The 24,291-nt window shown below is 41.8% G+C and overlaps 1 protein-coding gene across 1 annotated transcript in view; it reads right to left on the bottom strand.

The window, feature by feature from the left end:
• Window positions 1-24,291, bottom strand: part of LOC124556378 (dynein axonemal intermediate chain 3-like) — a 293,608-nt gene that overhangs the window by 217,683 nt on the left and 51,634 nt on the right. The window contains exon 5 of the mRNA XM_047130341.1: window positions 14,927-15,120. Coding sequence (XP_046986297.1) covers window positions 14,927-15,120 — 194 coding nt within the window. The remainder of the gene's footprint in view (window positions 1-14,926; window positions 15,121-24,291) is intronic.

Genomic DNA, 24,291 nt, shown 5'->3' with positions numbered 1-24,291 from the left:
GTTCGTAGGCTCCAGTCTGCATTTCATAACTAATAAATTACGATCAAGAGTGCATATCCGTCCAGAAAACGTTTTATACTTTAAAATCTGGTTTATAAACCTGTTTCTTACCATTAGATAATCTATCTAAAGGTATCTGGTGTCTCCAGGTTCAAATCCCTTGTGTATTGCAAATAAGAAAGTTAGGGATCAAATGAAAGGCCCAGAAAACAAACTTTAAAGCTCATACGGTATTTCTGTCATTGAAATAATTAGAATCAAAAATTACACTGAGAACAGTCTCCATCTGTTCGTCTAACATTGTAATCCTTAATGCAAATAGTAGTTTGCACATTATCCTCAAATCGATGGACGACTTGTTTTAGCTCACAAAGTGACACCAGCTGTGTTTGTGGAGAGAATGTTTGTAAAAGGGATGCCTGCTTGTTAAAATTACCATACTGACATCAATCATCAAATTGGAATGCCTGTTTATTAAAATTACCTGTAATGTACCATACTGACATCAGTATTATGTACTTAAAAATGTTCAAAATTCGGAGATAAGTTTTTGTGTGTAACTGTGTTTTGAGGCCTCATTTATTTATATTGTCTCATATACACGATCCAGTCACATTAATGTGACCACCACCTATATTCGATGTCGACTTGCAGTAACCACTCACAGACGCCAGATGGCGGCCGTAGCAGTGCAGGGTACATAAAGCGTGTAAGCTGGACGCAGAAAGCAGTGTAGTCGTTGTAATGCGGAAATGAAGGCGTTTACCTGATGCCCAAACGAACATGATCATTGTGTTCTGGGCCAAGGGTGGAAGCATTTCCGAAATGGCTAACTTTGTAAACAGTTTGCATGCCGCCGTGGTTAAAGTATACCATGCATAGCAAAATGGTACTATCCAAAACCCTCCCTCTGTCCTTTCCCCGGGCTCCCTCTCCCACCCCTTTCCATCCTGTTCTTCCCCACCTCTCCTCTCTTTGACTCCCTTCTCTCCCGAGTCCTTTTGCTTTCCCCTCCACTGCCTTTCCAACTCCTTCTCGCACCCTCTTTTTCTATGTCCTCTTCCTCCATCGGCTCCCCCGTTTTTCTTTTCCACTCCTCCCCCCTTTTTTCCCCTCATTGGTCTGGGTCCGCCCCCCCCCCCCCCGCCCCATCTGCCGCCGTGCCGCCTATATTGCTGTTTTCAGTGAATGTTCAGCGTTGTGTGTCCCCTGTCAGTGTTGCGAACAGCCACCATACTGTCGCTAGTTGTGCGAACAGACACCAGACTATCGCCATGTTTTTTAATTGTCCCTGTCTGCTTACTATGTGTCTTCATCCACATCGTCACCGCCATGTTCTTATATTTTAAATTCCGCAGCTTTCCGCCATTTTACTGTTATTAACTAAGTCACCGTTTTATCGCCTTTTTTATTGTTTATTATCTTACCGTTGTGCCATTGTGTTGTTTAACTCTTCTCTCGGCTGTAGAGTGGTGTATTAAGCTGCTGTCAGCCCACCCCCTCTAAAGTGGGGCGGGGGGGGGGGGGGGGAAATCGAAAATCAATAAAGGAAAAAAATCCAAAACCAGTGCAGAGACCGAGGCACCTCGGACCTTAGATGACAGCAATGAACGACAACTGTGGAGACCGAGCGAGGTGGCGCAGTGGTTAGCACACTGGACTCGCACTCGGGAGGACGACGGTTCAATTCCGCGTCCGGCCAAACTGAATTAGGTTTTCTGTGATTTCCCTAAACCGCTCCAGGCAAATGCCGGGATGGTTCCTTTGAAAGGGCACGGCCGACTTCCTTCCCCGTCCTTCCCTAATCCGATGAGACCGATGACCTCGCTGTTTGGTCTCTTCCCCAAACAACCCAACCCAACTGTGGAGATGTGTATGGGCGAATAGACGAGCAACTGTTGCGCAACTGACCACCCAGATGAACCAAATGGCTACCAAAAGTGTCTCCTCAAAAAGCGAAAGTTTCTGCGTATGGGCCTCCATTACAGCCACCTGGTTCATGCGCCCAAGCTGACTGCTGTTCATCAGCGATGAAGGCTGGAATTTGGACACCACCGAGTGGCGACAGGTGGCCTTTTTAGATGAATCACGTTTTATTCTCTATCGACAGACGGCCGTCTCAAAGCAGGTGCCATGGAATAATCATCGGAAGGGCGCAGTCCAGAGGAGGGAGCGTTATAGTCTGGGGAACGTTTTTGTGGCATTCCCTGGGTGATCTCGCTTTTCTGGAAGGAACAATGGATCAACACAAGTATACATCCCTGGGGACCATCCCCTACATGGAGTTTGCTTTTCCTCAACACGTTGGCATTTACCAGCAGGACAATGTAACATGTTGCACAGCTCGCAGTATGTCGAAGTATGTGTCTCGACGAGCACCAGAATGAGTTTGTGAGACCACATAGATCGATCTCATCGCACCGTGGGTCCTCAACTGAAAGCATAGTGCAGCTGGCAACGGCACTAAAGTCAGTGCCTTCCAGAACCTTTGTGACTGTCTTCGTATGTGTCTCTTAGTGGTCTGCGCTGCATAAGGTGATTATTCAGGGTGTTGACAGATGGTCACATTAATGTGACTTGACAGTGTATTCTTCTCTTGGCCAATATTGTGTTACATTCAACCCACATCTTTTGATTTAGGATTCTTTTGGTAGCTTTTAGACGTTTCTATTGAAATGAGTTTTTTTTTAGATTTTTTATGTGGGACCAATTTGATGGTATTATTTCAATGGTACAGCATTTTCATTCAATCTCCCACCCATAATTCCGATTTATTAAGGAAAAAAAATGAAAAAGGTTATGTTTATTACTGTGTAGCCTGCATAGTGCCGAGCTCGCTAGTGGCGAAGGTAAGAAAGATACTCTGCAATGTTCCCAGTTGGCCTGCTATGTATCTGCGTTAATAATTGCGCACCCACTGGAAAATGAAATATTTCTCCAGACATTCAGAACAGCCGGTGGTCGCTTCCCTAGGTTTCTGTGTAGTGTACGTAGCTGTAGGTTGTAATTCTTCGTTTCTAGTGCTTTGTTAGCAATTCTGCACTCAGAAATTCGGTGATGATATCCAAGGTGGAAGCACTTAAAGCGGGAATTCCATTGTGGGAAAGACAGAATCTGGTTCTTATGTATTAAGGAAAAATTAAAGTTAGAGAGTGAAACATGTACGGGAACCTATGACTTTCTTTTTCATAGTTTACGATATTCTTACAAAACACCATAGACAAGAATTCCACAGCTGACTCCTTAGCTTAAAGAAAATGAGGATTAAAATATTTTCAATCCCCATGCCCATAACTACTATCTTAAAAAAATTAACTTGAAGTATGTGAGGGGGACTAATATATTCGTCAGTCTTTATCCTCATAACTACTCTCTTATAAAATTACTGTACATTAATTTAATTGATGATTGATTACACTAATCTGCACAAGTAAACTGGAAAAATTAAACCGGAAAAACTCCATTTCTCAGTCCAATTTCCTTAAATTTGCTGTCATGTCCGAAGCTTATCAGAGCTGTAACTCGTGCGGATGTCGGCAGTTTTACATTGTAACAAAACCGTTTCTCCTGTAACTGATCGCAGCTGCACATGCGCGTGTCTACCCCAATTGTTCACCAGAAAGTGCTGAGCCATGCCGCATATGGGATTTTACATTGCTTGGCTATTATGGTGCTTGCAAGCAACTTGGCCCGTATCTGCACAGACTGAATGACCACCGTGTGGTAGAACAGGTGTAGTTCGAAAGCTGCAGAAATGCATATCTTGCATCACTTGCAATCTAAAGCTAGCGAGTCCGCAAAGAATTATGTTAACAGTTTGTGTCAGTACGACCAATAATTTGGAAAATATAGACGTTCAAATTTAATAGCTTCTCAGCAGAGTACGACATAACAAAGGATCAACCAAAGCAAAAGAAGTCCACTCACAAACTGCCAGAATGAGATGTCAAAAAAAATTGCAGTGTAGCAGACAACGTGGCTTTCTATGACGCTAAAAGTAAACTTCACCCGACGGACCTCCGTATCGTCCTCAGCCCATAGGTGTCACTGGATGCATATACAGAAGGGCATATGGTCAGCACACTGCTCTGCCGGTCGTTATCACTTTACGAGACTGGAGACGCTACTTCTCAATCATCTAGCTGCTCAGTTTTCTTCACAAAAGCTGAGGGTACCACACTTGCCAACAGCACTTGGTAGGCCTACACGGTCACTCATCGACGTGTTAGCCAAGCCGAACAGTGCTTAATATCAGCGGTGACGGAAGCTGGTGTTACCACTGTAGCAAGGCCCTTGGTTGTTCTATGATACTGACAATGTAAAATAAAGAACCTATACAATGTGGAAATTATATGGCAGTCCATTGACAACCTGTGGGTCAATAGTACCTAAATATAAATTTTTTCCTTATTTCTTGTGTGTCTTTTCTAAGCCTTGGGAATTACTCGTAGCTATGTTTTATTCTTCTTCGTTTATTCTCTTTGTTGTACAACTGGAATAGCTAGAGGCTCTTACAACCTTCTCAAGCACAGTTTGTAATGAGACTTTTACTTTCCTGTTTGCCTCTTCCGACACAAATGTTAATAGTATCGCGTATAATCACATGTGCTCGTATGTGAAGAAATTTCCCTGCACTTTCGGTGTGCAAAGACTGCTGTGCGATGTTATGTAGTTAAGAGACGGCAGCGGGAGCGCTCAATGTGTGCTGGTTGGCGTGCAGGCGACTATCACATGAGGCGGTTGCCCCTTGGGAACAAAGGACTCGCTCAGCACTCCGGACGAGAATGTGTTTCTACGCCGACAACAAATCATCTCGCTTGAGCTCTGCCGGCAATTGTAGCCGTGAGCCGAATAGGAAACACTGTACGAGGTGTCGCGGCCGGCAATACGCAAGGCCCTAAGGTAGCATTACACATCGCCATATTACACACTACATTTCGCAGCTCTCTAGCGGCAGAGGGCTGCAAATATGTAGTCATGTAAAATAAATATGTTGAATGTTAATAACGTTTATTTTATTTAAACATCTTTAAGAGTTTTCACATAAAAAATTCGGAGGCACTACTTTTCAGCTCGCCTTTGTAAATCAAATGAAAATTTAAGAAGAGGAATGAATACTAAAGAGATAAAATGTGACAATAAGAGCACTTCAAACGTAATGCAATTTTCTCAAATAGAGTCATGGTTGAAAACCGTTGCTGTTATTTAAAATGTCCATCTGGCGCATTTGTGTTTGCAGTATTCTTGCAATGAAATATATTCTCAAGGATGTTTGTATTTTCATAATAACATATGTTGGTTTGCATTGTAAAACACTTTCTTTCGGTCACGAAAGAAATTTGCAGTGTCAACCAGCTGTTTTCATTTGCAGCATACGAAAACAAACAGAGTTTACAAACTACATGAGTGTCAAAGATGCTGCTATACAGTACCACGGTATGGCATTTTTTGGGAAAGGAAGCAGAAATTACTGTTTTGTTAAATTGAAAAAGTATTTTACATTACACGTAGGGCATTAAATACAGACGCAAAACGATAAATACATGGGATTTTTTAATTATAGCGTTACAAACTTATTTTGTATAACGAGAAAGAAATGTGGACAAGAAACTGTGTGAAATCCTTATGTGCTATTTAAACACTGATGTCGATAATCCATTACAATTTATTAGTATTTAATGCCATGAATAATACTAGCTATTTTAGGAACATACAATATTATATTATTATTTACTTGATCTCCACATAGGGGTACTAACATTATTTATATTGAAGTATGGGAAGTACATTCTGGAAGTTTTTCAGGAAAGAGTGTTAGCCGACTCAATCTGCTCATTAAGAATATTATCGGGGGAATTGTTTTTGTGTGTATGTATTTCTATGTCCTCTAAAAGATCCACAGTGGCACATATTGCTCTCAGTGTTTCTCATCGAATGGTTTTCTGTTGCAGTGCGGGCTGCCAGTGAAGATTTGTTCAAGTTTCCAAGCCATAAGGCATCAAGGTTCTCTTCGTACCTGATCTCGAAACTTCTGACTGTCTGACAAATGTAGAATTTAGATCACAAATCACAGTGGAGCATCCGCCAACAGAAACTCAATGACAGCTCTCCGCTTGGAAAGCACCTCCGTTAAAGACACCATTTTAAAGGGTACGTATAGCGCAGTCACCTGACAGGACTTCATCAAACTATAGGGACTGAAGCAGTAATATTTCACTATGTTCCATAGCAAATTCTGCATTTTATCAATCGAAACTGCCCGATAAAAATAATGCTTTGCACTACTTACCGAACGCTCCTTGTATGGCGGTACGTGAGAAACAGCGTGCTGTAATCGAATTTCGAATTCGAAGAGTCCGTCCACACATGGTGCAACCTCTTCTTCAGCATGACAATGCCAGACCACATAAAAGCACTGTCATATCTGCAACAACCCGACGCCTCGGGTTCACTGTCAGCGATCACCCTCAATACTGTTCCAACTTGGTGCCATCCGGTTGTTCATCTTTTTCCAAAACTTAAGAAACACTTTTGAGGACTTTATTTGGATAGTGATGAAGCGATGCAAGCAGAGGTGAGGCTGTGGATCCGTCAACAATGTAAAACATTCCAAAGTGATGGTATCAAGAAAATCGTGTCTCGTTGGGAGAAATGAGTTCGTCGCGAGGGTGACTATATTGAGAAATACATATGTAGACATGAAGAATAAAGATTTAGAATGTTAATAACGTCTGTTTTATTTAAAACGCTTCAAGAGTTTTCACATTAAAAATTCAGAGGCATTCCTTTTCAGTACGCCCTCTATATAATTTCCCTGTAGTTGCGCTCGCTGATGGCAGTCGTAACTCTCAGCAACTCCTGTCCTCACTGATGTCTCGCCTTCCTCTATGGTTGCATGTTGCAGTAAAGCGCATGCAAGTACTTTACCGTGAACCATCAACGTGCAGACTACAAAACGCTCATAAGGCAGAGTACAAATATAGATCCGACAGGAAAAAAGAAGGAAAGGACGGACGGCAGAATTTGACGTCCAATTCACTATAGATGGAACACACTAGATCAGTTCGACCAAGACCAGGAAGAAATTCAAGCGTGGTCGTGTTCAACAAACCGCTTCAGAGTCTGCCTCATATGGCTTACTGATACCAACTTAAACGTCCGCCTCCGGTAGCTGAGTGGTTGCCGGCACGGTAGCTCAGCGTGTTCGGTCAGAGAGCCGGTTGGCCTCTGTAATAAAAAAAAAACTGAGTAGAAGGATCGACCACCGAACTTGAATAGCATCTCTTGCGACGTCCGCAACGACCAAACACAATGATAAAAAAAAAGTGGTCTGCGTGACAGAATGTCGATCCTAAGGACCCGGGTTCGATTCCCGGTTGGGTAGGAGATTTTCTCCGCTCAGGGACTGGGTGTTGTGTTGTCCTAATCATCGTCATTTCATCCCCATCGACGCGCAAAGACTTGCACCCGGCGAGCGGTCTACCTGACAGGAGGCCCTAGTCACATGACACATTTACCAACTTAAACCTGTATTTCAGGGCGTCCTGTTTCTCCCAGACAAAGACATTGTTTCAATCACTGTGCCCCCTAGATCTGTGGCGCTGTCTTGAAAACATAGTGGTTCGGATATGGGTAAGAACGACTTCAAACCTACACATTGGAGTTCTTTATTTGTTTGTTTGTGTGTGTGTGTTCTTCAAATCTGATTGATCCAACAAGTCCGTGCGTAGTCTTTAGAAACACTATTGCGTGCATCACCGTTTACCGAATCTAGAAAAAAAAAAATCCCTCGTACACCTAAGATTCCTCCAACAAGAAATTTCCTCGTACTTTGACCAATGATATATTATTTTGGTGCGCACATACGCTCACACAAAAACACACACACACACACACACACACACACACACACACACACACACACACACACCTCACTCCCATACTCACATACGTCGCTTTAAGGTCGCTTGGAACTGTAATACGATGAATTTCGTGGGAATTTTCAAAAATATTCTCATTTTTTTGAAAAATACATTATATTACTTCCATACAATATTTGAAGTTAACATACAGCAAAATTTTATTTCACTAATTTGAGCACCAAAGGATGCTGTCCGCTTAGATTTTGGAACCATTATCTGACTAACATAATCAACAATATTACAGACACTAAAACTACCAGTCACAGTCGATTCTTATTAGCTCCACTCAAATTATGAGCAAAAATAACAATTTACGGAAAATGCGTTTATCATAAAACTGAAATGAAATTTTTCGACCACTCTCTATTTGTGCCACTGGAACTCACCAAGTAACCAGGGTACACCTGAGTGGAAAGAGGTACACTATGTGAAAAAACGTATCCGGACACATGGCTGAAAATGACTTAAAGTTTGTGGTGGCCTCCATCGGTAATGCTGGAATTCAATATGGTGTTGGCCCACCCTTAGTACTGTTGACATCTTCCACTCTCTCAGGCATACGTTCAGTCAGGTGCTGGAAGGTTTCTTGGGGAATGGCAGCCCATTCTTCACGGAGTGCTGCACTGAGGAGAGGTATCGATGTTGGTCGGTGAGGCCTGGCACGACGTCAGCGTTCCAAAACACCCCAAAGGTGTTCCGTAGGATCCAGGTCAGGACTCTATGCAGGCCAGTCCATTACAGGGATGTTATTGTCGTGTTACCACTCCGCCACAGGACGGCAATTATGAGCAGGTGCTCAATCGTGTTGAAAGAAGCAATCGCCATCCCCGAATTGCTCTTCAACAGTGGGAAGCAAGAAGGTGCTTAAAACATCAGTGTAGGCCTGTGGTATTTAGTACCACGCAAAACAACAAGGGATGCAAGACCCCTCCATAAAAACACGATCACACCGTAACACCACCGCCTCCGAATTTTACTGTTGGCACTACACACGCTGGCAGATTATGTTCACCGCCTGTTCACACCCTGCTATCGGCACGCCACAATGTGTACAGTGATTTGTCACTCCACACAACGTTTTTCCACTGTTCAATCGTCAAGTGTTTACGTTCCTTACATCAAGTGAGGCGTCGTTTGGCATTTACCGGCGTGATGTGTGGCTTATGAGCAGCCGCTCGACCATGAAATACAAGTTTTCTCATCTCCCTCCTAACTGTCATAGTACTTGCAGGGGAACCTGATGCAGTTTTCAATTCCTGTGCGATGGTCTGGATAGATGTCTGCCTATTACACATTACGACTCTCTTCAACTGTCGGCTGTCTCTTGTCAGTCAACAGACGAGGTCGGCCTGTACGCTTTTGTGCTGCACGTGTCCCTTCACGTTTCCACTTCACTGTCACATCGGAAACAGTTGACCTAGGGATGTTTAGCAGTGTGGAAATCTCGCGTACAGACGAATGACGCAAGTGACCCCGAATCACCTGACCACGTTAGAAGTCCGTGAGTTCCGCGAAGAGCCCCATTTTGCTCTCTCACGATGGCTAATGACTATTGAGGTCGCTATGTGGAGTACCTGGCAGTAGGAGGCAGCACAATGCACCTAATATGAAAAACGTATGTTTCTGGGGGTGTCCGGATACTTTTGATCACGTAGTGTAGGTAACCACGTTTCTAGACTGTTATCAATATCGCGAATTACCAGCATGCTAAATTGACAGTAGCTCCATGTTGCTGGCTGTCTCGAAATTGGTTACAAATTGTCACAGTTAACGTCGAACTGTAAAATGCGTCGTTTGATAAATTTGTAAAGTTTATTTCTCGGGATGTACAAAATTTAGTGACACATTCGTTAGTTCTGTGCTACACAGTAAGTTTTCGCGATACGCTATTTGGCAAAACCTGATCTATGTTGTGCTCAGTGGTGCAAGCTGAAAACCTAGCACTGCGACATTCGGAAGGGAAGATAAGCACACTGACTTTTCTGAATTGGTTAAAAAGCGTGAACAATAATTTTACAGAAATACGTTGAAACACTGTAGAGAAAAGAGAAAACTACAGGGTGAAAAGTATTTAAACCGACAAACTCTGGGACGTTGTAGGGGACATCAAAACAAATATTTTTCCCTAATGTCATTTTTTCATATGGGGATTATTTAAACCAGTGGAGGCCGTATTACGCTCTTCAGCTGTTAGAGGCCGTATTACGATCTTTAGTTGTTAGAGGGCGTATTACGCTCTTCAGTTGTAGGCAACTGCTGTCCACCAGTGTAGTAGTGCAGTGTCTCTGTTTACTAATGGAGCGATACACCTGGAGTGAGTTCAATGATATGGTTGGTGCGTACTACGTAGCGCGCCACAACGGACGAGCTGCATAGCGGGTTTATCAACAACAATATCCTAATCGCCGTATCCCGCATCGTACGACCTTTGCTGCTGTGTACCAACGTCTGCGTGAGACCGTGTCATTTAGCAGATTACCTATACCGGGACGCCGTCGCACTTTAAGAACGCTGCAATTTGAGGAAGCTGTCTTGCAGCATGTGGAGCGCGGTCCTTCAATCAGCATTCGTGCAGTTGCACATAACATGGGGACGACTCAGACAAATGTAAGAACAGTCCTTCGAGAGCAATTGTAAAGTCCATTTCACTTACAGCGTGTCCACAACGTTGAACCAGTTGATTATCAACCCAGAGCACAGTTTTCGCAGTGGTACCTCGAACAGTGTGAAATGCATCCTACATTTCCATCCTCTGTGTTGTTTACCGATGAATCAACGTTCGGGCGTGATGAAGTCTTCAACATGCACAATTCGCATGTTTGGAGTGAGGATAACGCACATGCCACAGTTACTAGCGCTCATCAAGTGGGGTTCTTCGTTAATGTGTGGGCCGGTGTTGTTGGGGACTATTTAATTGGGCCGTATCTGCTACCTGGGCCATTAAATGGCAGGTACTATTACAATTTTCTCTCCAGAGCATAGCCAGAATTGCTGGAAGACACCCCGCTCCCTACAACGAAAGTAGTTCCAACATGAGGGGGTGCCGGCACATTTCAGTCGTCGTGTGCGTCGATTCCTGGACCGACGGTTCCCAGAAACGTGGGTTGGCAGAGGTGGTCCTGTACCATGGCCTGCTCGATCCCCAGATATGTCCCCTCTGGACTTTTTTGTGTGGGGAGAGATGCGCAACATTGTTTACGCAACTCCTGTTGCATCAGATAGTAACAGGAGCAGGAACAATTCAGGATACTCCTGGGGTTTTCGCCCGTGTCAGACAGAACATGATCCGACGGTGTAACCTTTGTTTACGTGTCAATGGAGGCATTTTTGAAAATCTATTGTAATTGAAATTGGGTTGTGTTAATGTGTTGTCTCTTGGTCATAAAAAATGGAAAAATATTAGTTGGTTTAATTAATTTGCCGCCAGAGAAATCTTCCTCTACCGGTTTAAATACTCCTCATAGGAAAAAATAACATTAGGGAAAAATATTTGTTTTGATGTCCCCTACAACCTCCCAGAGTTTGTCGGTTTACATACTTTTCACCTTGTATAGTGAAGGCAAACTGAGCACGAACTCAAAACTAGTGAAAGGAAATAAACAGAATCGCAAGTGAGATAGATTATCGGAAGGAAAGAGAAGTTCCACCGTTCTGGCCTTAGACGGGTCAAATGGGACCGACCGAATGCCGTGTCATGCTACGCCAATTGCGCCATTTCGATGCAGTATGTAGGCGCGTGGGGTCAGCATGCCGCTCTCCCGGCCGTTGTCGGCATCGCAGGCCTTGGAGCCGTTACTTATCATTCAAGTAGCTCCTCAATTGGCACCACGAGGCTGAACGGACCCCGGTCCATTCCCTCTACCAAATGTCTCTGGCAGTGCCGGCAATTGAACCCGGGCCCGCCACGTGGCAGTCAGCCACTCTGACCACTCAGTGGCAGAGGCGGGTTGTGCTAGATTATATTTGATTAAGCTTAACACTCTGATTGCCACGAGGCCGCCGCTGGCCACAGCAAAGCGTTGCGCCTGCCACCGCGGCCCGCCCTGGCCTTGCGGTGAAACTTCCATCACTATGCGTGCGGCAGTCAACGTGTTTAGGAGGACTTTTCATGAAATTGACCGAAAATCTCACTTTCCAGTTTATTTTATTAGTAATCATGGACAGTAAGTTCAAGAAGTTTCAATAGCATCCGAAGTTCCTGGAAAATAACTATATGTGTGACGTGACCTTCGTGCCACGCCCAGTTTTGGAAGCAACAACTACAGTACTACCTCGATGAGCAACGATTCCGTGGATTACTCTCAAGCAAGCGTGCACAGAATACATCTAGAAGGCTGTGGTATAGAAGGTATTTGGCAGTTCCCGTTACAAACTTCTACAACTTGCAGAGGGGAATGAGTATATAATATTTTGAGTAGGAACCACGTCCGGAAACGCACCTTTTCCTTTCTCATCCACTTCTGTTTGTGGAATTGAATTAGGTGTGACGCAGTACAATTATTAGGTAATAATTCGAAAGCCGGCCGCTGTGGCCGAGCGGTTCTAGGCGCTTCAGTCCGGAACCGCGCTGATGCTGCGGTTGCAGGTTCGAATCCTGCCTCGGGCATGGATGTGTGTGATGTCCTTAGCCTAGTTAGGTTTAAGTAGTTCTAAGTCTAGGGGACTGATGACCTCAGATGTTAAGTCCCATAGTGCTTAGAGCCATTTGAACCAATAATTCGAAAGAAACACAACGGAGCATCCATTTATCACTTAAAAACATTCGGTTCTATGAACACTTAAAAATTACGTGTTTACCTTACTAAAAAAAAACTCATAATTGTGTACGTACAGAACAGTACTGATGCATTACAATAGCGGCTCGATGTGGCGACCACCAACGTTGTTACAGATATCTTACCTGCGAAGCATGTTCTGGTGGACACTCTCCATCCCACCTGGGATCTCTTCAGTTTCTAGAGCAGCGACCAGAACTCGTACCAACAGATCTTTCTCTGTCTCTACAGGAGTCTCGTAAATTGAGCTCTGCATACACGTCAACCTGTCTACCCTATTGCATGCCAGGACAAGCAATTCTGAGACTTTTCTCTTTCCCTCAGCAGGTGTGGACGCGCTACACAACTGAATTGAAACCATCGTAGAAAGGTAACAGTGCGTTTCCTGACATGGGTTACTATTCTAAATATCATGTACCCATTCCCTTCTGCAAGTCCTAGAAGTTTGTGAAGGAAATTTCCTTACACCCTGTATACTCTTTGGCTCTATAGATCATTTGTGACTCTGTTCTGTATCTTAGAAACAATAACAAACCAGCTGCTCTGTTTGTGAAGAATCAGTTATTGTTTTGTCTTTTGCTACTGACAGACTTTTACGCAGTTGTTCGATTCTTTCATCATTCAATAATGTTACGGTCACAAAGATCGTATAGAAAACTGGTGACACCACATAAGAAGTTAGGGAATGCTGTCAACAGATAAACATACCATTCATCATCTGCACCACATTAGCTGGTGAAAATATATATTGGCTCAGAAGGATAACAGTCCCTAAATTCAGAAGGAGAGGTTTCCAAATTATATCCTGGATGTCGTCAAGCCCACTTACAGGTTTCTGCCGATGCTGAACGTCTAAAAAGGTGTGTTCATGGCAAAAACTAGAATCCAAATGAGTCTCTAAATTCACGCGTGTGGAAACGATGCCCTAAAACCACATTTTCATCTCCTATAGTTGTCAGAATTGCAATTTATGAAGCAGTTCTTGTATTTAATGATGGGAACATAGGGAGGATGAAGATATTAGAGAGAATGAGCTCTAAGACAGGAAATTTCACTCAAGACATCTTTGGAAAAATAGATTTTCAGCGCCTCTCTGCAGCTGAAAAGACAGTTGAAGACCTGGTAAAGGAAAGAAGGCAGAAAATAAGAAAACAGAAGAGAAGCCTTGAAAGGGAAGAGGAACCTGGGAACAAATCTGGGGCCTCCCGAAGAAGTGACACAAGAAAAAAAAGTTAGGCTGAACTTTAAATTGCATTTCTGGAAAAGTATGTTTTTTTAAAGTTTATGTAGCTTTTTCTCAGAATCTATGAAGGCTGAAATTATGAAATTTTGTTCACTTATTTCTATGCGCCAATAAAATTTTGTCTTAAGAATAAATTGTGCAGTACTGAGTGTAAGCTGAAATACGGAACAAAGTGCTTGGAATTTTTCAGGAATTTTGTGTTATTCTTACAGAATTATAATCAAAAGTTTTAAAAATTCTCCTGTTTGATATATTCAAAAAACCTAATGAGAGAAGCTTACTGTATGCAAAGAGATTAAACAGAGAAAATTTTTTAGAAATCTTTTGAACAGTTTGTATGAAAAAGGCACATATATCATTTTTTGAAATTAGTACTTTTAAATTCCATAAAAAAGTTAAATATATGTAATCCAAGGAACTTAAGAATAAATGTGTTAATTTCATGTAAAGTATGGTACAAAGTTTCATTGCCGTATCTTCAAAATTGTGGATGTGGTGCATCTTTTAAACAGGGTGTGTGTTTCATGAATGTCTCTCCTTAATTCAAATCAGTTGCTGCCAGGCTTTGGGAGTGTTGTGGTGCTCTTCTGTTTCGCGGAGTGGCCTCTTTATGCGACGGTATATCAACACCAATTTTTAGGGGAGCTTTGTTAACAAAGTACAGCAAATAATATCTGACGACAGTGAAGCAGAATGTCTAAATAAAATTCTTGTGTCAATATGTAGTACGAAAAACATAGTTTAGTAACATAGTGCTTTAAAAATACTGCACAATGGTGCACACATGGATAAACCGCTCTGACATATTCATGAAAAGAGAAATTGCTGTATGATAAAAATGCTTGCAAGACGAGACCTTTGTTTAAGTTTCAGTAACGATGCATCTTACTTCCAAATGGGACTACATAACAGAATATAGTATGACCTAATTACAGAAAGAATTAAGAACTAGTAAGGAGACAGAGAAGCCAAGATATCAGACATACCTTCTCTCTTCGGATGCCAAGCAGCGCACGATATAATTTTTCCTTTGCACAATCGAACATCAATAAAGATTTCTTGTTCTTCATAAGTTAGTTGCTTCGGGATTTCTGTGTCTCTCTTCCTTAGGATGAGGTTCTGATAGTCATCTTTGTGGTGATCGAATGCTTCATTGTATTTAAGAGCGTCTTCAATTTCCCTGCACATAAATGCGCGAAAATGCTCTTATTGATGTTCTTATTGACATACTTCTGCATGGGGTTCTGTGCTATTGAAAGACTTGAGTGAATGCAAGCTACATTACGGCTGAAGAAATTTCGTAATGAACTACTCAGCATTTCCTTCTACTGTCTGTGGCGTCACATTGCTGGAGAAATAATTTACAGTTTCATTTGTTGCTAGTCGCAGGAATTCGAAAAGTATCCATTATCTTATTTGGTCTCTACGTGCAGTTAATATATTTTCCCTTTGAATTTATTTTGTACTGCAAGATCCTGTCGCTCTTTTCTTTTCGCAATGTGTAATTATCTGACGTCCTTTGATATAGTACCCCAGATTTAATTATCAACTGTTGGCTGTGTGTGTGTGTGTGTGTGTGTGTGTGTGTGTGTATGTATGTGTGTGTGTGTGTGTGTTGTGTGTGTGTGTGTGTGTGTGTGTGACGGCGCTATATAGCAGGGTACTTTAGCAGTAGTAAATAATTCACGTTCGAGTCGAAAACTAGATATACGTTTTCAGTGCGTGTAGAGTAACCACCTGTTGTATATTGAGCATAAAAGGTGCTTAAAAAGTGGTCATGAATACAGAAATGAAATATTGATGGTATGGGTGAATTAATGGAATCCCATTGGCAATTAAATATGAATCAGCAACACGATTCCAATCGTCGAACTTTATCTTCTGGTAAAGGCGTTGCACCTGACTATGATGAAAATAATTCAAATCTAAATTAAAAGTCTAGTGGCATGCTCTTTATATTCAATAAAGGGATTATTGCAGTAGGTGAGAACCTTGTATTGTACGCGTTATTTATCGTAGATGCTATTGTAAATTCATTATTTTATTTTTAAATTTTATTAGCTGCTTTTTGTGAATTATGTTGCGACTCATTTGATGAACAAGTAGCGGATCCTCATGATTGACAATTCGAATTAGTACTCATAACAGCTGTGCATAGTTGACACTTCACAGCAAGTTCAAGGAAACAGCAGCAAACCATCCCGACTGGGATGGTACTCAAGACGCCAGTGGACGATTCCCACAATTGGCCCCAACGTTCATGTCCTGGGTGAGAGACTAGATTTTATAAGCCGTCCACTGTTTGTAAAATCCTGAAAGCGTCTAATTGTTGGTAATTGGTGCTTCGGTGGAATGTACGTATGCCATATAACATGGACGTTTAGTAACTGCGATCTTCCTGTTGAACCAAAACAGTGCTTACCATTCTACCAATCTCTGATTTCCAGTGAATGCCAAGCCGTTTGAAGTCACATAAACATTTAGTCATATAAACATTTAGTCCTATGTTTTGTCACAAAGAAACCGCACAACGGATATCTAACTACCAGACTTCAGAGCGACCGATCACGGGTTGAACATTAGTAAATGCTTCCTAGTATCTTTCTCTTACGGGGTACATGGTGTTAATGAGAACAGGAGATGGTATGGCGCGCTGTTATGCACGTTGGGAAAAAGTTTAACGACCTGGGTTGATTTCAAATTGACATTTATTCACAAAATGAAGAGTGCACCTGAACTTTAGTAAACATTTAACATGTGTAAAATCCTAACACTATGGTTGCGTAATGGGGAAACTCTTTGTCATTGTATTGATCATCATTACTCAACGAGGATTAGGATCACTAAGGAACGCAATGTGGATGCTCATGTGCTCACACACAAAGATTCAAAATTCACAGACGAACCAAACGGAAATTTCACTATTTTGTAGTAAAGGCTGAGTTGCTAAAACTAGCTTGTGACTTACATCGAAACGAAGGACGAAATTTAATCAAGATCACGATGCATGAGGTGAATGAGGACCATAGAACTAACAAACTAGGGCCTATCTGAATTAGTTAAACGAGGGTAAAATTATCTCTCGTGAGGACACCATAAAGCTTCTGACAAACGCTTTTAAAACTTTTGGAAAATTCCAAACCAAACACGAGAAACTTGACTTAACTCCCATCCAGATTCAATTTCAAGTGCGCACAGAAGCGGCACATAATACACACCAGGACAGCGACTACTCAGCAACTAACTCTGTCCACCATCCAATCTGACTCGCCTCCGTGCTCAGAGACCGAAAAACTCGAGAAGGCGAACTGACCAATCAAAAATACTAATTTTCCAGTGGTACCGGGCCTCTCCTCCAATTAGCTTCGGTGTTTAAAATTTGAACAAGCAGTAGCCTTGCATGTGGATCTTAGTGGACGAATCGCGTGGCCGTACGCTAAGAAAGCTGGGACAGATAAATGCCCTACCACACTGGCGCCTCAATCCAGCTTCGAAAATTAAATCCAACTGCCGTTCCCAGGCCCTGCTACAAAGCTGAACCTAGAAATTCCACCTGAACTCATCAATAACATGCGTTTGCAATTACACCCATATTCATACAACCTAGCAATAAGCAATACCTAGGACACATGTTTAAAGGAATAGGGTGTGCTGAATGTCAAACGTAACAAAAACGAAAACAAAACTCACTCAATTCTGTTCCTGCGTGAATTGCCCCCTCCTCCCTCCTCCTGGCATCGTAAAAAAATGAGAAAACACAGGAAGAGGAGAAGCACTCTGCAGAACGTGATGAAACTACGAAATGTCATGAAATTTGGATTGGCTGCCGCCTATCACTCATCTTCTGATTAAACACAAATTACTATTTCAGACTGTCGCTTTCAAAATGTTCTCCGTTGAAACTCACACAGCGACTGTAACATTAAGTCTCCCCTTCGTAGCAGTATTGGTACGAACAAACAGGGACGGCTGTCAGATAGTCGGTTACGGCGGCTTCAGTGTTCCTCTTACCCTAAAACTGAATTCTTTGAGGTGAGTTTCTATTCTCGGTAAGAGAAAAGATCTGGGGAATAAGGGTTTTGAGGAAACACAAAAATTAATTAGCAGTGTGACACAGCACATTGCTGTAACGCATCAACCATTTGTGCAGGATGCTTACTGCAGCAACTCATTTTTAATACCTATAAAGTACTCCCCGGTTAAAATCCTAGTTTACCTTCAGTCTTTAATTCCAAAAATGTTTACGAAACGACTGCCAGACCATGAGATAACCTAAGCGTTGGGCACTTATTTTTTTTTATTTGTTCATTCTCTTATTTTTTAGCCTTTTAGAACTGGGATCATCTTCATTTCATCTCAGTAGATCGAGACACTTTCATCCCGCTCTTCGAGTTAAATTCTCTTATTAAACCGACGGTGCGCGTGAGATCCATGACTGCGCCGAAATTCTAGTCGTTAATCTACGCTGACGATATTCCACTTTGACGTAAGATATCGATCGAGTATTGGTTTTCCTAAATGCCTTTAACCATTAACAAATCGTTATTTGCACATGCCTGCTGAAATTTTCAAAACTTCCACTCACTCTGTTATCGAGTATTAAGCAAAGTTTGATAATGCAACGTCTCTTCAGGTTGTTACTTTCAGTGTGTAGTAGACATAAAAAATTCACAAGAAGATTAATATGGATCATTATGTCACGCTGTCAACTTGATTCTTCCTCAAGGCATCAGGAATGATGAATTATAAATACACTCCAGGAAACTGCTCAAGCTTCCAAATATCAAAGGCAGAAAATGAAATATTTTCATTCATTTACACAAAAGAAAATATTTACAAAGAAAACATTATACCCTGATCAGAAACTAAGATATCTTAGGCAAAAACAGCAACATACCAGAGACTCGTGAAATATGTCCTGTTCAGTCTAAACAACATGCCCATGAAAATCGATCTTATCTCCAACTTTATTTCGAACAGATTCCCCCAAAAGATTCTCTTCGTGTGAAGATAAACAACAGTTAGAGGATAGAACGAGCTTCTAAACAGCATTCAGGGACGAACTGGGTATGTAACGAAATCAGATCCTTTTCTAGCAGCTATTAAAGAAAATGCAACATGAAGCAGGTTTTGCGATAGCGCAGAGTTTTTATGATCAAATAGTTTTCGTCAAGTTCTCTCTCACGACTGAGTACTTTAGAGTGTATCAAGTAAAGGAAATACAAAACAATAAGGAACAAAAACCAAGAAAATAGCATATCCACTATCAAAACTTCCATGTAGAGAACACTCATTTCACACTCATGTAGTACACTCACTGGAAATGAACTAAATCTTTAAGAAACGCAATTATCGCAAGAGAAATTCAAGCACAATATTAGCATGAGTGATGTAATCTGAAGGTCGGTTATCGATAATGGAAGCAAAGTTGATCGTGGTACCTAGCAGCACGCTCTTTTACCCTAACCTAAATCGATATCACATAAATTCTAAACTGTTATACATTAGACATGTTTATAATAACAATACAACATTGTTAATTTCCTTCTGATCTCATAGATACCACACTACACTTTTGAAATTGTATTTTAGGATTTATGTAAGAAGTCCACATTTTGAATGTTGAAACCAATTAAATTCATTACCCCATATTTTGCTACCGTGAATTGAGGATCTATAACAGCTAATCATAACAATATGACAACAGGTTTAATGGGGCACTTATTGTTTTGGCTGATTCCAAAACTATGTTACGTTTTAACGAAAGAGTTATGGTGCAATACTGAAATTCAATTAAATGACTGTTTCCAGAAGTAACGTTCATTCAACTAATACTAAAGGACAAAAGATCATGTTTTACACGTACAACTGTAACCCAAACTCATCAGACGAATTAATATTAATAAAATATTAATCATATTGTGAAATTCTCCATAACTTCAGAAATGTTAGAGATTCGGAAAATGTAAGACCAGTTTTGAAATCAGCACATAAATTTCTTTAAGGTGAGATATTTTAGATATTATTTCAAAGTCATTTTAATTTTCGCAAAAATAACATTTATATAATTTTGCTAAAATGGCAGAGCCGGTTATGGAAGGAATAACTGACTGAAATCTGGTTGCTACCATATTAATATACATTATGACTACTAAAATAGTGCTAGCCATCAGTCAGCTTAACTGTACATTGAAATGCATATTTCTACTTAGCGTTTGTGACCTCACATCCCTTAGACTGGTGGAGAAAGGTACCAGAAAGCCGCGTATTGCGGGTTGATGTTGAGATAGGTCGGTGAGCCTGACTATACCTGTATTTTTGTGAATGCCTTACAAAGGTAGGTTGGCAACAATGAAAAACCATGGACAATGGTCAGTGACTGTTGTTGTGAACTATGATTGTGAACTTTGCTTACGTTATCAACACTCTAATATAAATAATAAGACATTAGACTTGCATTCGAGAGGGTGGCGATTCAGTTCCCATCCGGCCAATCAAATTTAATTTTTCCGCCGATTCCCTAATACGCTTAAGGCAAATACCAGGAAGACTCCTTTGACAAAACGATACCGCCGATTTCCTTCCACAACCTGAGCTTGTGCTCCATCGCTAATGACATCGCCGTCAACTGAATGTAAAACTCTAATCTTCCTCTCCTTTTCGTTAAGTAATATGTAAATTAGCTTCCTTGTAGAAGCAGAGAAAATCATGATAGAAATAAGAGACGTTATTAAAACAAGAAAAGACTTACGAGAAAAGTTTTAACAGAAATACATAACAAAAACCATACTGAGATAAAAAAATGAAATTTCCTGCACCTGAAAAAGAAATTAAAAAAGTATTCCATGTCAATGTGTTCCTCATACGGTATTCTGTAAACAATTATGTTTTTCTATGTTCTTCATTTATTACTTTATTACAATTTTTTAATAGAATGAACAATTACAGTTGCAAGAAGTTATGTATAACCAACGCTTCCTGTTATAAATGAATACCATTGTAGTATACATACTCCAAAAAATAGTTTCACGAAGTTTGCATCACCATGCGGTCAAGCATCGGCAGTCGTGACGTGGCATTTGCCAGCGATTCAACTATTCGTGGAATCCTTTCACGATAAACTGATTTGACAATGAAAAGTTCCCATAACGTTACAGTCGTGTTTGGTGCACAAAACCTGTCATTGTGTCGTTCAACGTACGGGATCAATCCTGGAAAGAACAACGAGTCTGCAGGAGTCGGTTTATCGGTGGCAGAATTTGAAGCATTGCTACCCACACCAAGTAATAGCCACGGTATGGTAATCTCATTGTCACTGATACCACAATCACTGTTGGTCCATTAAGAGAATAGCTAGCCAGCCCGTTGGAAATGGCTACGAACAGTATTCGCATGGGACGACGAACACATTGCTCTGCTTTTTACAAGGTTAACTACCCAATGAACCTAGGGTGTTTGAAGATGCTAAGGAGAATATTGCTACCTCGTGGGGTGACAGAATCATGAAGAAAAATGATGGGGTGAGGAGTGGAGATGTTTTATAGGAGCTTTGACTATTGTCTTCAAATCACCTCTTATCAATAACACCAGAAACTTGAACGTGACTTCCTGGGCAATGCAAGAGAGGAAAACAAAACCATTAAATCCTTGCACTTACAAGGTAGGATTTATTGGTCTTTATCCTTAGAATGAGTTATTTTGCCTGAATCGTCTGATGCTGATGGTTCCGCTGGTCCCATTCATGGAATCTTCTACCTGGGTAGCCAAACGCGATGTCTGCAAGCGACCTCGTTTCATTGGTCTCAGAATACATGGGAACGCTGAAGACTGCTGTGTCTTACACACGACTAGCGCGGGTTGCTGACAGACGCTACACTGTTGCAAACTAGTACGCTTATGGCCCGCTTGAAATCACGCTGGAGGTTTCCTGCGTTTGGTATATTGTAGTTAAATTGTTAACATAACTCGACATAAAATATATTAGAAGTCACAGTTTTATGATTTTTGGTTTGTTATTCTGTAATTAATAATTTACCTAATTTAGTGAGGACGCTGCAGACAATACCTAAAATGTTGTACTTTTACAACTAAGTATCTTTTTAAAATAAACCAAGTATCGAGGGCTATTTTTGGAACTTATCAATATTTCAACTATAATTTTTTACTTTTTAATTTGTTGGACCAAATTCTTGCCAGGTTAAGTAGCATGAGTGTTAAACGCTAAAATTTCATTACTCAACAAATTATAAAGCAAAACATTTACTGAATTGGTAAAAATTTGGAACTTTATGAAGTCTAAATTCCAGGCACAGTTATTTTTTGATAATTATCTCATGGCATCTTGTGTGTGTAACTCACGCCTTTTAAAAAACATTTCGGTATTGAAATTAAATAAGAGTTATGGGTTTTTCACAGCTTCGATGAAAGAAAAAGATGTCACACACTAAACAAGATCACAATGACAATATTATGAAGAGGATAGATCGCTACTCACCACATACAGGGTAGAGAAAAGTTGTGTCACGAAATTTTAGCCCTAGATAGCTGATGCCAGTAGAAACCAAAATTACTAATGTTGTGTAGGTTGACAACGCACAATTTTTAAACTATGGAAGCTTGGCACCACGCGTGGACGCAGGATTGCCCTGTTGCCGGATGCTCTGGACAAGGCATGATCGCGAATGCTTTGCCTGCCAGAGATCGCAATGTATCCAAGGCGGCCCGCACTTTCGGTAGTAGCACGCCAGCCCTCCACTCTGGGTGCCTGCGGGCGAAACCACTGGGGTCCCGACCCACCCATTGTAGTTTCATGATAAGACTTACCGGGAACAAACCCGTCAACAGCTGTTGGTTCGCATACAGAAAGTCTTTCAGAAACTGTGTCGGCCTTGAAAAGGGCTTTTTATGTAGCTAGGACATTGTTTATTAATTAAAGCAGGTGCTAGAACTGGCGACCCTCTGATGTGACACAAGCTTGGTAACGTCAAACGGTGTTTTTACAAACTCTTTCAAAGATTCCTGGCATTCCCCTGATGTGATTGGCGGCAAGCTGAACGCGCTTCATTAATCCCTCTTCGTTTCTAGGTGGTCCGCGTCTCGGTGGGTGAACTAGAACCTTGAAGAATCCTCACAGGAAAAAGTCTGGTGGCATGAGGTCTGGTGATCACGGGGGCCATGTCCTACGAGCACATCTGGCGATTACCTGGCCGTCGAAGAGTTCATTTAAATATCCACGCACAGCAAGACTGTTATGTGTGAGCACTCCATCATGCTGCAACCACATGCGTAGCCGTATGTCCAGGGGAACATCTTCCAGCAGGCTAGGAAGAGTTTCTTGCAAACAATGAAGGTAATTTGCCCCGGTAAGTCGAGGAGGTAGATGGACCAGCCCCATCAGATGGTCACCCACAATGCCTGCCTAAATGTTGAGCGAAAATCGTTCCTGGTGTCCGTGGACTTACGTGACGTGAGGATTTCCCCTTGCCCAGCAATGAACGTTTCGAGTGTTGTAAGGCCATCCCGATGGAAGGTGCATTCGCCAGTAAACAATACAATAGAAGGGAAGTCAGGATCTCGTGCAACACGTCAGAGAAACCACCGGCAAAACCGTAGCCTGTGTTCATAGTCCGCCACAGGATTTAGGTCTTGGACAAAGTGTAAACTAAATAGATGCTGGCCATCATCCCTCAAAACCTCCCAGAATAAGTAATGAGTGACCCCCATGTCGTGTCCAACAGCTTTTGAGTACTTGATGAGGGGGGTTCCTCGAAGCGCTCGAGAACAGTCTCTTCAGATGCAGCATCCCGTTGTTTTCGAGGTCTTCCAGCATCGCCATGATATCCCGCTAACGAGTCTGTTTCGTCAAGTCGCCAGTGAATTGCTGTAAACGTTTGCGGGTGTGGTTGGCGTCTTGCTGGGTACCATTCCTCACACAACTGTCGACCTTCATGAGCATTACCGTCGGCTAGTCCATAAACAAAAACAATGTCTCGTTGTTCTTCAAATGAATACTGTGCTGCCATGCTTACTGTATGCCTAAATCACAGGTGAGGTGTGCGTGTGCTTCGAAGCGAGGCTTACGTGTGAATGCCTCTGACGTGAAGTGGAGACAAACAGCAAGATCTATTCGACATGTGTGCGTATCACGTTGGGGCAGTGACGGGGCGATGGACGTCTGTGTGTTTGAACTGACAACTGTAACGCTGCCCGTCAACTGATGAACGGCAACAGGGCAATCCCACGCCTAATCGGAGCACATGGTGCCAAGTTTCTGTAATTTAAAAATGGTGAGTTGTCGACCTACACAACTCTAGTAATTTTGGCTCCTAGACAAGTAAGCTTTCAGCCAGAA

The sequence above is a fragment of the Schistocerca americana genome, chromosome X, assembly GCF_021461395.2.
Source record: "Schistocerca americana isolate TAMUIC-IGC-003095 chromosome X, iqSchAmer2.1, whole genome shotgun sequence".
Lineage (NCBI taxonomy): Eukaryota > Metazoa > Arthropoda > Insecta > Orthoptera > Acrididae > Schistocerca > Schistocerca americana.
This window is presented reverse-complemented; position numbering and strand designations above follow the sequence as displayed.